At 34.7% G+C, this 17,431-nt stretch overlaps 1 protein-coding gene across 6 annotated transcripts in view; it reads left to right on the top strand.

The window, feature by feature from the left end:
• Positions 1–17,431, top strand: part of HACE1 (HECT domain and ankyrin repeat containing E3 ubiquitin protein ligase 1) — a 90,458-nt gene that overhangs the window by 41,884 nt on the left and 31,143 nt on the right. For 4 of the 6 annotated variants that reach the window (XM_054721821.1, XM_008139982.2, XM_054721822.1 and 1 more), the window contains 7 exons: positions 2,498–2,648; positions 7,629–7,963; positions 9,063–9,131; positions 9,369–9,456; positions 14,725–14,836; positions 14,931–15,028; positions 15,210–15,297. In XM_054721821.1, coding sequence (XP_054577796.1) covers positions 2,498–2,648; positions 7,629–7,963; positions 9,063–9,131; positions 9,369–9,456; positions 14,725–14,836; positions 14,931–15,028; positions 15,210–15,297 — 941 coding nt within the window. Of the gene's footprint in view, positions 1–2,497; positions 2,745–7,628; positions 7,964–9,062; positions 9,132–9,368; positions 9,457–14,724; positions 14,837–14,930; positions 15,029–15,209; positions 15,298–17,431 lie in introns of all 6 variants that reach the window. The other 2 variants (XM_054721819.1, XM_054721820.1) reach the window with 1 other exon arrangement.

Here is a 17,431-nt window from a genome sequence, read left to right as displayed (position 1 = left end):
TGTTAGTATTATTAGAATTGCTACTGTTTTGAGAACACTAGTCTTCCTTCTGTGTTTCTCCTTTACTCTCCTATCACTACCACACTCATGACACTTATTACCTACACCAAGCAGTTCTGCAACACCAGCTGGGTGTCCTACAATGTATTTATTATTATTTGTAAATATGTGTTTATTGATTTTTAGAGAGCGAAGAAGGGAGAGGGATGGAGAGATAGAAACATCGATGAGAAACATCATCTATTGGCTGCCTCCTGTATGCTTTCTACTGCATGTGCCCTGACTGGGAATCAAACTGGTGACCTCTAGGTTCCTGGGTCAATGCCCAACCACTAAGCCACACTAACTGGGCTGGGTGTCCTACAATTTAAATCAATTTTGACACTATCTACCTGGAGATAGCATCAGTTCCCACAGGTTAAGGGCTCAGTCCCACAGGGCTCCCCTCCCCCACTTCAGATGTTAATCCCAAATAGTAGGTCCCCAGGTTACCCATAACTTCTGTTTGACTTGACTGCAAAGCAGGGGTTCTGATGACCTTTTCCCCCTTGGATTGGATTATTTCCTAGAACAGCTTACAAATTTAAGAAAACACATTTGCCAATTTATTAAAGGATATGAGAAAGGATATAGATGAATAGCTAGTTAAAGAGATACTTTGGGCAAGGTCTGGGAGAGTCCTGAGCACAGGAGCTTCTGTCCCCATGGAGTTGGCTTACATCATCCTTCTGGTACATGGATATGATCACCAACCCAGATGCTTCCCAAACCCCGTATGTTTTGGCTTTTTATGGAGGCTTTGTCACATAGGCATGTGAAACATTAACACCACTTCCAGCCCCTCTCCTCTCTCTGGAGAATGGGTCTGGGGTAAGGGAAGACTGAAAATTCCAAGCTTCTAATCATGGCTTGGTATTTCTCATGACCAGCTTCCATTCTATCCTGGAGCCCACCAAGAGTCACATCAGTAGAACAACAGACAGTGCTCTCAGCCAGGAAATTCCAAGAGATTTAGGGTTTCTGTGTTAGGAATTGACATCAAAGACCAACTGTTAGAACAAAAGATGCTGCTAGTGCTCTAACCACTTAGGAAATTATAAGGGCTTTAGGAGCTCCCCAGGAACTGGGGGCAGTGACCAGTAGATACATTTACTATTATCTTACAGCTACCAAGGTAGATTCTTAAGAGAATCTTAAATACAAATTATTTCCCCCTTCCAATTTATGTTTAATAATATTTAAAATTAAAATTAAATTACAATTGACATTTAATATTATGTTTAATGGTATTTTTGCAGTTTGCCTTTCATTTTTATTAATTTGTGAATCATTTTGTGTTTTTTAAACCCAAGGTAATGTAGTTTTGGCCATTTACTTTAATAGAAATTTTAAGAAAATAAATATATATTAATTAGTGATAATTGAGCTGTTATTTAGTGCACTTTTGAAAAATGAATAGCCTTTTGTCTAACTGACTCTAGGAGTATTTGATAAAGATAATAAATAGCCGAAACCGGTTTGGCTCAGTGGATAGAGTGTCGGCCTGCGGACTGAAAGGTCCCAGGTTCGATTCCGGTCAAGGGCATGTATCTTGGTTGCGGGCACATCCCCAGTAGGGGGTGTGCAAGAGGCAGCTGATCGGTGTTTCTCTCTCATCGATGTTTCTAACTCTCTATCCCTCTCCCTTCCTCTCTGTAAAAAATCAATAAAATATATTAAAAAAAAAAGATGATAAATACTTACTGAGGGCCTTTTCACATATATTTTGTTTCATTCAATGAGTTATCTTCCTTTATTTTTGTGATTGAGGTAAAGATAGTTAACAATGTGTAAATGAACAGAGAAATCACAACCTTTGCTAAGTAGGACACTGAATGGAGGTGTACTCTCATAAAAACCAAAGGTGGTAGATGGGGCTTTAAATTAGGAAATTAATTTTGAAACTTTTATATTGAGACTTGGTGGCTTGAAAAGAAGTTATTTTATAATCAACTGAGAAGGGTATGGTGAAGTTTGGGTTTTATAATCTTTTTGTATCATACAAAAGAGATATTTCACTGGCTGGAAAATGAAAAATAACATTTTTTTAGACCAAGCAATTAGCTTGGAAGAAGTTTAAACTAGGTAAAGTAATATAAAATTATTGGGCTATATTAATAGTTGATGATTTTAAGATTCCATTGTAAGAAAATACTTCTTATCTTAAGATAACTCTAGATCAGATACTTAAAACAAATATTTATATATTTTATGCTTTGATCATTGGTTATATTCTGATGACTTAAAAATTAATAATTTGTTCATATGCAATCAAAGTAATATATATTTGGTAACTTCCTATTAAAACATTCTGTTCTCTGTTAAGATAGGAAAGGAATTTTACTTGTTAGATTATGAAACAGATGGCCAATTCATGAAAATGTTTTAAAATAGCTATTTTAAAATGTAATTTATTTTATTCTATCTAATTTGTTCATATTTTAATTTTAATTTTTAGCCTGTCTAGTAATTATGATGCTCAAATGAAGAGCCTTTTAAGGATTGTGAGGATATTTTGTCATGTCTTTCGAATTGGTCCTTCCTCTCCCAGTAATGGAATCGATATGGGCTACAACGGGAATAAAACACCAAGAAGCCAGGTGTTCAAGGTCAGAAAAGTATATGACATTGTTATGAAGATAGACGTAAAAGAGATGAATTTGACAAAGCATGCATTCATTAATCAGAAACCTCATACACAGGACGTAAGTTTGGTTCATACCTGTATCACTTTTTAAGTTAGGACACACCTTCCTCCTTTCATCTCTGTTTAATCAACAGCAAGTCTCAATTGGTGAGCTTTTATATTTTTCTTACAAGTAAACTTTTAATTCCTTTAGTGTTTTATTCTAAGGGTAAAGATGTTTAATGTTAAACATGACCAAATCTAATTTTAATCAGACTACAGGGTTTTAAGGTGGCATATGCAGCCATTATGTTTTTAAAAAATGTTACTTATTCAGAAGGAAAGAAACTGTTGAATTTTTATTTAGATTTTATTATTATGTGTGTATATGTTTTCAGAGTAATTTTACTTTCAGTTACTGGGTACCAACAGTTAATTCCTGGGATAATTCAAGGAAGAATCATTGAGATGTATTTTGTTAAACATTTTGTGTTGCTTCAGTTGCTCCTGTTATATAAGCACATTTATGGATGGAATCCTTGGAAGAATGATTCCATATAAAACCCAAGGCAGTGTTGCTACTCGTGTTAAATGATAATTTTATGAAGTAAACAAAAGGAACATGGCTGCAATTGCTATTATTAATGCTTTTTTATGGCATTATATTTTCAGGTAACTCAGATTTTGGACAAATGTGTAATTTAATAACTTTCCATATTATTTTTTTAAAGGTATTTTATCTTATGAAATTTTCATAGTATAAAATTTGCTTTTGGGTTCATAAAGACATATTTTCTTAAACAGTCTATTGAGTGTAAATATAGGTTCTCTATCCAAAAACTGATAGAACCGCTTTTATGTGCCACTTTCTCCAAAACGAGTTATGATTGACAGCTTTACTGTCTGTAAAAATATGAAGTTATATTGAGCTATGCTAAATGATCCTTACATGGAAAATTTTGGCAGACACAAATAAATGGTTTGTAAGCATTTTGACACGAGTAGATTCCTTAATACTTAGAATAGGTCTGATAGCCTTTAGGAAGGTATGTATAAGTATCTCTGCATCTGTTTGTCTGCTTCAGGAGCTAGAGAGATCTCTCTCTCTCTTCCTTGCCTTTCTCTTTTTTTAAATTAGTATTGGAAAGAGATCTCACTTTTTTTCTCTTCTTTTTTCTTTCCCTATTGTGCCACCTCCTGGAAGAAGGAAGTTATGCATCTTATTGTAATTCAGATTTTGGCTTTTCACATACCACCACTTCCTCGAACATTAGGAGTGATAATTTATTGTCTGTGTAAAATTCTAATCTATATTATTGATTCCTTGTTTTTCCAGTGCTGCTTTAAGTGAGTTTTACTGCTGAAACATTCACTTTACATGAAGTTATTCTTAACATGCTCATGCTGTTAGTTACTGAATCTACCACTGATTTTATTTTCTACTCATTCTTGCTACTCATTTATAATTATGAATAGAAAAATCAAGTCATGTATAGATATGGTCACCATTATATTCACTATTGTCTGATTTTTTTGGTTAAAATTTGAATTTGCCATCTATTTGCTGATATCAGAAAATAAGTATGTGCTGAGTAGCCTCTCTGTAGGCATTAAATGCTTGTTAGTTTTTTACCTACCTAGTCAGTACATATGTAACTGAGTAGAAAACGGTATCACTGTTTTTCTTTAGTTTTTTTTTTTTTTTTCATGGAATCCAGACTCTGTATTTTTATTGTATATATCAATTTTATATATATATATATATACATATATATGTATATGTATATATATATATGTATATATGTATATCTTTTACTTTATTTGTTAGTATTTTTATTTCTTTTTAAGTCATTATTTTCTGCATTATTGACAACTACTTTTGCCTCTGATCACTTATCTTCTCTTAAATTTTGACCTGCCACTTTGTTAAAACATTTTTATTGTAAAAATTAGCTCTCCACTTTAAGAATAAAAATAGAAGTTACATTGTCATTTATGTATATAAGGTCTTCTCTTCAAGATGGGATGATTCAAATTGTAAAAATTTTTAAACATTTGCTGAGTTGCTGTAATGTTAAATTGGAAATATCATTTTAATTTTTACTACATTTTTCTAAAGTAGCAATTGATCCCCACTTTCTATTTCATTAATTAGGTAGTATATCCCTCTATTAAAATTAACTAACAGGTTTTCCTTTAAAATGAATAAGTTTATAGGCCATGTGTTTTTAGTAGGTGAAATTATTTAACATCCTGTTATTAGTTTTCTCATTTATCTTAGAAGTCCTTTAAATTTGTCTGAACACTTAGCTAGTTTTTTAGTGTTAAGAGATTTTTATCTAGTGCCATGGAACTCTCGGGGCATCTGTAGGAGGAGGGAGTTCTGGTTTAGAAGAAGGATGAGCATGGGCCAGACAGTTTAGGCTTTCTGAATCTTGATATGCTATTGTGAATAGTAAGCTGCGACTATTAGCAGTTTCATAGAAGTATAATTGGGAAAAATTGGAATCCAAGAAAGATTGAGAAACTTTTAACTTTAAAATCTTACCTTTTGAGTTGTGGCATTTGACATTATCAAGATGAGAATTGTCAGACTTACAAGAATTCAAGATACTATTAATGGACTTAGTAAAGTTAGTAATGTTTTCCTGTCAGATTTGTATCTTACTTTGGCATGTGGATCTTGAAAAATTTCTAATTTTTCTGCAAGTTGGGATTACATATACAAATGTTTTAAAAATTATATATGATTGTCATTGTTACTATAGGGAGAATGTAATTCTGTGGTGAAGATCACTCAATAATTTGAAATGAAGCAATATTTCCATAGTGCCAAGAAGCTGCCTCATATTTCCCATAGTCATTAACTCATTTTTCAGTAGCAGTTGATCTGTACAGTGCTTTGTATTTTGTCTAATGTTTTTATCATTATTTATGAGTAGAGAAAGCATCATAGATATGGTTTACAATGATTTATTTTTAATTTTTAAAATGTATTATAATCTTTTTTGTCTGTGGCTGATACCACAGTTAGAAATTAAAGATATTTTCACAGTATTCTTTTGTGGTTGAGGAATGGATTTTCTGCACAAATCTTTAAGGGATAACTCCCTAAGTAAAACTACCTCAAGGTTGGGATTTTGTTTTAGTGCATGTGAATGAAAAATGAAAAGCTGGTAAAGAGAGAAAAGAAAGGCCTAAGATGACTTAACTACTTCTCTTTTTTCCCCTCATTCTCTTTTAATTCTATGCTGTGTTCCTTTATTGGAAACTTCTTTTTTTTTGTATTCTGGATTATTCAAATTTTGCTTTGCATTTTGAACATGCCAGTATTTGAAAATAGGATTGTGATAGGTTCAGGCTCAGTGCTCTCGTCTGCTTGAGCAGCAGGAATCATTTCCTGCCTTAGGCTCATCTCCATCCAATGGTTGATTTTCTAGGTTTCAGCCATTCTCATTTAGAGGCCTATTATTCCTTTTTCCTTTTGTTTCAAACAGTTTTATATCATCACCAACTGTTCTTTCTGTTTTGGAAGTTCATTTTCTGATGTAAAGCTAAATAGTTTTGTTGACATAAGTTCTTTTCATCTTTTATAGCAGGTTTAATGTTTTGCTCATGAACTGAAACTATTGACTCAGACTTGAATCAGGATTAGAATTAAAGACATTTTCAGTGAAGCCCTGGCCAGGTGGCTCAATTGGTTGGAGAATCATCCTGTACACCAAAAGGTTGTGGGTTTGATTCCTGGTCAGGTCACATGCCCAGATTGCAGGTTTGACCCCAGGTCAGGGTGAGTGTAGGAAACAACCCATCGTTGTTTCTCTCTATTCCTCTCTTCTTCTCTCCCTCTCAAATCAAGAAACATATCTTCCAGTGAGGATTAGAAAAAAAAGAAAAGACATTTCAGTGAAGGTATTATGTCGTTGTTTGTGGCAGCCAGTTCCTTTGCCTCTCCTTTAAGCAGCTCAGGGACACTGAATCTTCCAGCTGCAGTCTGTGCCTAATCATGGAAAAGCCCTCTTGTGGGGAAGAGGGGCGCTAATGTCAGCCTCAGAAAGGGTATAATTAGTTTCTCCTTTTCTTACCTTTTGCTTACCTGTTTACCAAGTGCATACTAATTAAATGCTTGCTGAATGAGTGAATTAGGTTTTTGTTGATGGTAGTGGGTGTTTATTTTATTTTGTTTTCTGCTTTTTGGTTTTACATTTAAAGTGGAGACTTAAGGGTGATTTAATTGTTTGTAAATTTAATAAGTCAAATATTCTCAAAAAGAGAATGTTATGGAAACCTGGAGGAAGGCTAAAGATGTAGCAGAGGGATTTGTTAGGTAATAATTGGAAATAATTTTCTGGCAGAACAGGTTATTTAAACATATTCTAAGGTTCCAAATATGGTTGCATAATCTCTTCCCATCGTGGTTTTTAAAAGTAATATTATTTCTTTTAGTTGAAGTATTGTAGTAAGGGTGTGTCTTTTCAAAATACATGATTTGGATTGATTATAGAATTCTGTGATCATATAAGAATAAAAAAATTAAATTATGGTACACATTTTGCAATGTATACATGTATCAAATCATCACATTGTATACCTTAATGTTATACAATATTTATGCCAATTATATCTCTATAAAGGAATTAAAATAAGAACCCACTGGAATATGTATGTATGCTTTTAAAACGAAATAAAAAATTTTAAAAGAAGATTGCTTATATATATTTTTGTTAGGTTTTAGTTTTCCCTTTTTATTCCAAGGAATGCATAAATGCAAATTAAGTTTTCATTGTAAATGGAGAAATTGTCATTTATATGACATTCATAACTTTTTGTTACTTACCTATAGGGATTGCTGTCACATTAGGGAAAATAGTAGTATCTAGAGTAAATTTTCTCTTTTATAATATTTGTTTGGCTGGAGTTTCAGAATGATACTTTAAAAAAAAACCTTTTCTTTTTCTCGTAGCCTCTTGAATTGCTTTGGCACTCATTAGATGAATGGCTAGTTTTAATAGCTACAGAACTGATGAAAAACAAAAAGGACTCAACGGATATCACTTCTATTTTACTAAAACAAAAAGGCCAAGATCAAGATGGTACTTCCATTCCTCCATTTGAACCTCCAGGACCTGGGAGCTATGAAAATCTATCCACTGGCACCAGGGAATCTAAACCAGATGCTCTAGGAGGGAAACAGGAAGCCGGTGCAGACTGTCAGGATGTTATTTCTATGACAGCTAACCGGCTAAGTGCTGTCATTCAAGCTTTTTACATGTGCTGTTCTTGTCAGATGCCTCCAGGGTAAGAGGGTTTCTGCTTTGTTTTTTGTGCAGGTCTCAGCCTATCAATAACCAATCTGGTGGCTGGACCAGCCCTTGTGGTTCTTATTATGATTGCAAGGCGCCCTTCAGCAATAACCATCAGGAAACTTTGAAAAAAAAAAAAAAAGGTTTATTACTTACAAGGTCTGGAAATTACATGGCACACCTGGGGCCACACAGCGAGGTCACAGGGAGAGAGCGCGAGCCAGAGCGTGGCCCACTAGAGAGCTAGCGCACAAGCAGTATGGGTATGGGCCTGGTGTTCTGCTTTTTGGGGGGTCGAAGGTGGGGGTTTTCTGGTGCTCAGTCTTTATTGGTGAATTTAAAACATAAGAGTGGGAATTTAAAGTGTGGGAAGAGAAAGAAAACAAGTGGCCTAAATGGTCAGTTATCCAAGTCAACCAAGATCTCTAAAACAAAGGAGCCTCAATGGGGGGAGGTGGCCTGGCTCTTATCTAGTTGGGTGGCTGGCAATGTGTTTATTGAAGATAGCCATCTTTGAAGTGTATGCCTCTTTGAAGCGGAAGCCTTGGCAACCAAAACTTAAGTCAGGCGCCTGCATTACAAAACGGGAAGCCCAACTGTCAAGGCTTACATGGCATGCTTATTGCTTCTCTTGATAGATGAAGCAATGCTATGATTTTTTATTTTATTTTTTGTAATTTCAGTAAAAAACAGCTGGTAATTGGTTGATTTTAAGTTCTATTCTGATCTAGTTTTATGGATATTCATACCGATCTAGAATTATTTGGTAGGCATTTTGTAAGTTATTAGCATGAGGAATGCTGAATGCCACTTTGTATAGGATCACTTTATTATGTATTTGAAATGTATAGACCAGAGATGCTTATTAACATTTCAAGGTTTTAAAAAAGTCACTTGTTTATATGCTAATGAAAATTTTATATTTTTTTTCATTTTATAGATTGGGTAGACATGCCTCAATTTTTTAAATTTGTTAAGACGATCCAAACCCAATTTTTGTCTAGAAGTCAGTCCAGTTCAATACATAGTTTTCAAATTTGCCATATCATCAGCTTTTGTCTGTGTGTTCTGACTTGTTTTTTTACTCCCCACAGAATGACTTCACCTCGTTTCATCGAATTTGTCTGCAAACACGATGAAGTCTTAAAATGCTTTGTTAACAGGTAAGGCTTCCTTGGATTCATGGACTGCCTTTGTAGCCTTTTTTTTCTTTACTTATGTTTTCATCTCAACAGAAAAAATGTTACTTCTGTTAAACTATTAAAATAATGTTCAGTGACAAGTGAAAGTATTGCCGGTGTGTTACTCATCTGTTTCAGTATCCATATATCTAAATCTGCATTTCACTTAATGCTAGTCATCGTTTCTGTTCATTTAAACAAAATGTATTTTTCTTTCAGAAATCCCAAAATTATATTTGACCACTTTCACTTCCTCCTTGAATGTCCTGAGTTGATGTCAAGATTTATGCATATCATAAAAGCCCAGGTATAAATTTCTCTTAATCTTGTTTTTAGTCTGTTTAGTGAAAATTGACTTTCTAAATGTGAGTACTGTTTAGTGAAGTAATTATTATAGGTGAGACCTCCTACTATTAAGGAGTAAAATTACCTTATTCTTTAATATCTGAAATTATGTTAGTATGTTTGTTTAGTATGAGGAGTAATTTTTCTTCCTCAAGAAACATGTATTGAGGTCCTACGTGCAGTGGCTATTCAAAGACAACAGAACACGTTTCCACATTTCCTGAAATGAGCTTCATGGAACACTAGCCCTATAAAGCTCATGGTCCTTGAGAAAAAGGTTTTGGGAAATATGCCCTGTTGGAGATTTATAAAGTTTATCAGCATCACGTTAAAGGCTTTGAGAAGCCCTCCACTTCAAAGAGTGATCTAACTTTGTTAATTCTCCAAATTTATTTGTCCAGAGAGCCTTTCCCCTGCCAGGGTTCATTCCGCATAGCTCCTGACTCATGTATTGTGTTAGAAAAAGCTTGTTTTCCTACTTAACACCTGTGTGACTTAGGGCACAGTTCCAACTTCTTTGAGTTTTGGTTCTTCTTCTGTAAAATAGAGATAAACCTCATAAAACTATTAAGAGTATTACATAGTGACTGGCATATATGTTCAATTAATGATAGTTGTTTTGGAGGTAGAAGACATGTATCCTTTCTCCTAGAGCCGTGGTTGGCAAACTGCGGCTCGCGAGTGTCGCTCTTCCACAAAATACCACAGCCTGGGCGAGTCTATTTTGAAGACGTGGCGTTAGAAGAAGTTTAAGTTTAAAAAATTGGGCTCTCAAAAGAAATTTCAATCGTTGTACTGTTGATATTTGGCTCTGTTGACTAATGAGTTTGCTGACCACTGTCCTCGAGGATCTTAATTTAGTCTAGCAGAGGAGATAATAAATGTACCTATAAGATAGTAATTACAGTACTACTTGGTTCTTCAGGCATTTAAGGGATGAAGCACTTGCTTCTGACTGCTATAATCCAGGGGAAGTTCAAAGAGGAGATGGTTTTTAAACTAGACCTTGAAAAAATTTGAAGAGAATAAATGGGGAAGATGAACATTCTAGTTAAGATATGGACATGTAGGTGGTTGAAGCAGAAATTTTGTGTAGGTGAGGAATGAGATATAATTCTGGAAAGGCAGATTTAGGTCATCCTTTGTTTAACCTTGACTGCTATATTAAAGAATCTTTGTTTGCTATTGTGGCAGGAGCCAGTGATAGCTTTGCCTTAGGAGAATGACATGACCCTGGCAAAATTTTAGGAAATACTTTGTCAGAAATGTAGGATAGACTGCAGGCTGTGGTTTGGTTAGTAGTCATAGGATAAGTACTACAGGTGTGTTTAAATGTCTTTAGGGACATGGATTCTTTCAGAAGTTAAATAAAGCTAAGAACTAAATCTTACAAGATTATGCAAATGTCTATCGGTATCCTTTGACATCTGTTTAATAATGGTAATGTAAAAGAGAAGGTAGTAATAATAACTTACATTTATTGAATGCTAACTTCAGGCCAGGTACCATACATTATTTTACATGGGTTATTTTATTTTTATAATAATCATGTGAGATGGGTACTCTTAACTAAGCTAAAGAGGTTAAGTACGTTAAGTTATTCAGCACTAAGTGGAAGAACCAGAATTTAAAAATCTGTCTGGTTCTTAAGTTCATTTTCTTAACCTAATTGTGTGACTCCATTCTAGAGCAAATGAGATTATGGGTGAAAGAAACTTAGTTTTTGAAAGATGTAGTTTGCTATTTTTTAATATTGTCTTTGCTTTTCACGTCCTTTATCCCTTCCTTTTCTGAACAATTCAGTCAAAAAGCATCTGCATCAGCTATCTACCTTATCCACCTCTTGGACCCACAGAATACTAGTATTTTGTTTCCTGACCAGAGTGAGGAAGGTGCCCTCAAACATTGTGGTGTTCCCCTTATGGTGTTTGGAGCTTGGGTGTGGTAAGGAGGGTGTCTGTGTAGAAGAGGGCCTCAGCATGGAGTATGCGAGTTGCATTGGCATATGGAGAATGTCCAGTGTGGAGGGTGGTGACAGCGGCTCAGAGTAGTTTGACAAAGCCCAAGTGGGGTGCAGGGCATGCATGCAGTGAACAAACAGTTCATGTAAGCTACATACAGGTTGTTCAAATAAGTAAGTATATTGAATATATTGAGAGCTTTGTTTCTCATTGTTGGAGAAAGGAGTTACAAAACGGAGGAAAATAGAGTAAACCATGTGCCTTTGGAGTGGAATTGGAAATGGCAGTGTGAGCTGATAATTTTTAATGTAGATAGATATAGCTAACCTAGCATCCAGTTCTTGGTCTCTAAATACTGTTCTTAATGAATCAGGACTCATTAGAGAAATGGCTAATCCCAGGGCTGGGTCAGTGAAAGTACAGATGAGCCTGGAACATCTTATGTGCAAGAAAAATTTTTAAAGAATTATAATGACTCAGAATTAAAAATGGCTCAGAACCAGCTTGAATGTACTCCACTGGCCAAATCTGGAACAATTTGGCCATCAAATAAATAATGATGGCAAAATATAAATACAACCAACTCATGAGTCTGTATTGAAAAAATTAATGAATACATGGCAAGTTTGATGATGTGAGGGATATTTTTACTGTCTCAAAGTATGTCCCTATAGAATACTTACAAATTACAAAGATTTACAAAAGGCCTTTACCACCTTGGCTGGATGGCTCAGTTGGTTGGAGTGTCATCCTGTACACCAAAAGGTTGTGGATTCAATTCCCGGTCAAGACACATACGTAGGTTGCGGGTTCGATTCCTAGTTGGAGTGAATATGGGAGTCAGCCAATCGATGTCTCCTCTGTCTTTGTCTCTCTCTCTGTATCTATATCCCTAAAATTAATAAACATATCCTCAGATGAGGATTAAAATAAAAATAAACAAACAAAAAAACTTTACAGTGGGCACATTTGGCAGTGACCAAAGCAGAACTATCAGTGTGCCAGCTGACTTGGCGCACAGAGAAGAACATGGCATCACTTCTTTAATATTCCTGCCAAAGATGCACACCCTGAATTTAATCATGAGAAAACATCAGACATACTAACAGAATAAGTGACCTGCAATCTTTAAAAGTATTGAGGTCATTAAAATTAAGAAAACAATGAAAAACTCTACCAGAATGAGACAGGACAACTAAATAAAATTCTTGAGGTATTGCGCTATAAAGGACATTATTAGGAAAAGGACAAAACTTGAATTAGGTCTAAGGATTAGATACACTGTAGTAATGTGTCCATTAATTTTCTGATTTTGACAGTTTTCTGGTATGTAGAAGAATTCTCTTATTGGTAGGAAATGCACACTGAAGTTTCTAAACTTGACTGGACATCATGTTGGCATCTTACTCTCACATCAGGAAAAAGAAATACTTTGTATTCTACTATACTTAGAAATTTTCTGTAACTTGGAGGCTGTTCCAAAAAACAGTTAAAAACAGAAACGATCTCTGCTAAGGGATTGACTTCTTGTTCTGTTAGGTGGTTTTCAGGTGGCTTGTAGTTAAAGGGAGAAACATTTTGTATTGCTGTACAAATGCTAATAAGAGGAACCTCTGTAATCAGTCCTGTTTTGTGAATTATTTTATGGAAATGCAGGTACTGAGAAAGTTTACATACAAAAATCTGCCCTTTGACTTGTTGGTGTGTGTATATGTATGTGGATGCTTTGATCTTACATATATCTTATTAGCTTTTAAAGGTAGAATTTTGTATTTTTTTATGTTCCATTTGAATTACTTTAAAAATTGTCATTTGCTTTTATTTTTTGGTTCACATTTTATAGATAAAAGGTATAGTTTAATATTTAATATCTTATAATGGCAAGGACATTTTAACATAATTTTAAATCTTATTAACAATAATTTTAACATTGTTATGAGTGATAATAAGAACAACACCTCTCAATGAGCATTTTGGGTGTTAAGTATTTCTACAAGTTAATCTCTGGATGCTGCATTTTTTCTTCTGTGAAATAAGGACAGTAAGAGTCCCTTTTCCTCATAGTGTTGTGAGGATTACATGTCAAAATGCATCTAAAGTGCTTAAAACTTATAGGTACTTTAATAAATGTTAGCTAATTTATGATTATAATTATTATTATGCCTTATATATGTATTATTTCCCCTATTTTACAGGTGGGAAAACTAAAGTTCTGAGAGGATTCTTAATTTCTTTACATTCTTAATGCACTCTAGTTTATTGTACTTCACTATTTAGAACTTATTATATATGTATTGTTCTAATGCTAGTTTCATCTCTTTAACTATATTAAAAAATTTATGCAAAGAATTTGAGATTTTTATAGCTCTTATGTTACCTGCAGTGTTGGCATATGCTGGCTACTCAGCAATACTTTCTGAGTAATCATATAAAAAATTACAAATAACATGCAGTTGCATATCTGGCAAATGAACAAAAGGTAGCGACTTTCTTTACTGTTTAAGAGGTCGTATTCTTTAATTTTTAGGGTTGAGGAAGGGAAAGAAGAAGGAATGAAAGGGGTTACAAATTCTTTTTTGGTTGCTGCATGTATTCAGAGGTTAGAAATAAGGATAAAGTTAGATGTAAAAGATTATTTTCATGAAAAATTAAATGGAACATGTGACATAATTTTTCTGTAGGTGAAAATTCATTTTTTATAAGCCTTTTTGGGTTTAAAAGAAAATGAGAGTAAATATATTTAATTACATATATGACATTAAGTTCTTAGATATAACCTAATTTGTCAACTCTTTGCTGTTGAAAATGCAAGACATTTTATTTTTGTTTATTTTTAAATATATTTTTATTGATTTCAGAGAGGAAGGGAGAGGGAGAGAGAGATAGAAACATCAATGAGAGAGAATCATCCATCGGCTGCCTCCTGCACACCCCCTACTGGGTATTGAGCCTACAACCTTGAGCATGTGTCCTGACTGGGAATCGAACCCTGATCTCCTGGTTCATAGGTCCATGCTCAACCACGGAGCCACACCAGCTGGGCAAAAATGCAAGGAATTTTAATAAATACACTTTTAGATAGTCAAAGTATTTCAGCCATGCTCTGTTTTTTTGTAAATAGTTGTTGAAATGTCAGGACATTATCTAGAACTACTTGGTATAAATAAAGGTGTAAGGATGATTACTTGTAGAAAGGGTATTTAGCATGTTAAGTAAATTTAATAGGTGACTGAAACACTAACGTATTTTACTGTTATTTGTTGGGGCAGCCATTTAAAGATCGCTGTGAATGGTTCTATGAACATCTGCACTCAGGACAAGCAGATTCAGACATGGTGCATAGGCCAGTGAGTGAGAATGACATCCTGCTGGTTCACAGAGGTATGCTTACAAAAGAAATGCTGTGCATGTGAGGCCCCAAACACTAGCTATTGTAAACTTTAATATGTACAGTTAACCAGTGCTGCATATTTAGATTCCATTTTTAGGAGTAGCTGTGAAGTTGTGTCAAAAGCAAATTGTGCAAAGCTAAAGCAAGGAATTGCTGTACGGTTCCATGGAGAAGAAGGCATGGTGGGTATAAACATAAGTGGTGAAGATCAATGTATATAAAAGATTAAAGTACACTTGAATAAAATTTAATATTTAATTGGTAATTGAAGAAATTTAATATGCTTTTAATTTTATTGTTTATAAAAAACTTCCCCATCTTATATATTTCTGTTGATACTTAATTTTATTTTCTTGAACTCAGGGTCAAGGTGTTGTGCGTGAATGGTTTGATATTCTGTCTAATGAGATAGTCAATCCTGATTATGCATTGTTTACCCAGTCAGCTGATGGTAAGTTGTACATCCTCCATGACTTTTTCTGTGACTTGTCACATTTCAAACTACTTCAGTGTATTTTATTCTTTTATTCCCATAGTAGCCCTATAATATAGGTGGGGTATTCCCATTTCATAGAAAAGAAAACCAAAATTCAGAGTTTTTTGTCTATGTTAGCACAGTTAATGAATGGAAACTGACTCAGTCTAGCAGTCTTTCCTCTAAACAGTTGATTCTCCAATACTTGTCTCAAGTACTAGTGCTGGCCCCAAGAAACTTCATTAGCTCTTTGTAAACTAAAACTAAATTTATTCACTTTAAGGATTGTCCTTTAGTCTGCTTTTCTTGAGTTAAAATTTCCTTTAGTGAAATAGTTATAGTAGATGGATGTGAAAATAATACAAGTCCTTATTTGAAAAAATTAAAATTTGCTAACCCTATTTAATTTTCCAAGTCTCAAAATTTATTGGTTATAACAAACATAGTCTAGAAATCATGATATCAAATCTTAACTTACAATTTACTTATGCACAGTAACTTAATTTTCAGTCTTTTTTAAATGTCAAGACCTGACAACCAAGACGTTCTTATTTAACCATTTAACACAGATAAAAAAAACTGTTTGTTGAAATGGTACTTGTGACTTAACAGAACTGAATTTGACATTGTAGGCTAAATGGAAATGATTAGTGTACCGCCTCAGGTGTGTGAGGAATAATTAAGAGTTTTGTAACTTAATAGAGACATATCTAAGTGAAGGTAGGATTTCAGTTTTTAGATGCTATGTACAGTTGCTTTTTTCCCCTGAAAACTTTTTCTTTCCCAGTGCTTAATTTTTTTTTTATAAGGGTAGAGTGCATTATTAATTATAGTTCCTGATTGCATCCAACCAAATGAGCAGCGCATCTTCTTTGAATAAAAAGGGTGACTCTAAGAGAGGCAAGTGGAGGAGGGCTGCAGTGATGCTAGGCACTATAAGATATCCACCTATGTGATGGGCTCCTCAGATATACTTGGTGTATTTGAAATTATTTAGAAACTAGAAGCCTGGTGCACGAAATTTGTGCATGTGTAGGGTCTCTAGGCCTGGCCAGTGATCAGGGCTGATCTGTGGGATGACCAGCAGGGTGGTCGGGGTCCCCCCCACTCACACCCACCTTGGCCGGCCTGGTGCAGCCCACTCGCTGGCTCCCCCCCCCCCCCACTGCCACCGCTGCCGGTCGCCTCCCTCTGCGGGGCAACCGGCAGAGCAATTGGTGGGCCCCCACTTGTACCAGCCTTGGCGTTGAGCATCTGCCCCCTGGTGGTCAGTGCGCGTCATAGCGACCAGTTGTTCCGTCTGTCATTCTGCCGTTTGGTTGATTTGCATATTAGGCTTTTATTATATAGGATATGGGACTGCCTGCTTTAACTCTGTTTCCTTTGATTGTTTGTTACGAGATGAATTTGTTGAATTTTACAACATTAATGTGGCATTAAATTACATTATTTAGGCCTAATCTTTGATGTAAGATTTAACATTAAAACATTGTATTTTATTTTTATTTTTTAAAATATATTTTTATTGATTTCAGAGAGGAAGGGAGAAAGAGAGAGATAGAAACATCAATGATGAGAGAGAATCATTGATTGGCTGCCTCCTGCCCCACACTGGGGATTGAGCCCATAATCCTGGCATGTGCCCCAACTGGGGATTGAACCTTGACCTCCTGGTTCATAGGTTGACGCTCAACCATTGAGCCACACTGGCTGGGCTAAAACATTGTATTTTAGATGCATTTCTTTTCTTTATAGCCCTTTATTCTGAGTCTGTTGTAGTTCCATACCTGAAAAACAGATTTGGTGTGAAATCATTAGTCGAGGTACTTCCTCATACTATAAGTTTATAGTAGGGCATCTGTTGAAACACATAGACTATAAAAATTGTGATTTGTCCTTTTTGTAAACCATATGAGTATTCTTTTCAGGTTCATAGTATGAACAGATTAAAATCTAGATGAAATTGTTCTTATGTATAGTTGACCTTGGGAATTACATTTAAGAATTAAAATTTCCTAAATGTGGGAAATGTTTGAATAGACCTAATGTCTATAATAATGTCTTTAAAACTTGCTTTCTAATTAAATTAAGATACTTACATTAGACAAGT

The sequence above is a fragment of the Eptesicus fuscus genome, chromosome 10, assembly GCF_027574615.1.
Source record: "Eptesicus fuscus isolate TK198812 chromosome 10, DD_ASM_mEF_20220401, whole genome shotgun sequence".
NCBI classification, from domain to species: Eukaryota; Metazoa; Chordata; class Mammalia; order Chiroptera; family Vespertilionidae; genus Eptesicus; species Eptesicus fuscus.
The sequence above is the reverse complement of the archived record's forward strand: the minus strand, read 5'-3'. Positions and strand labels throughout refer to the sequence as shown.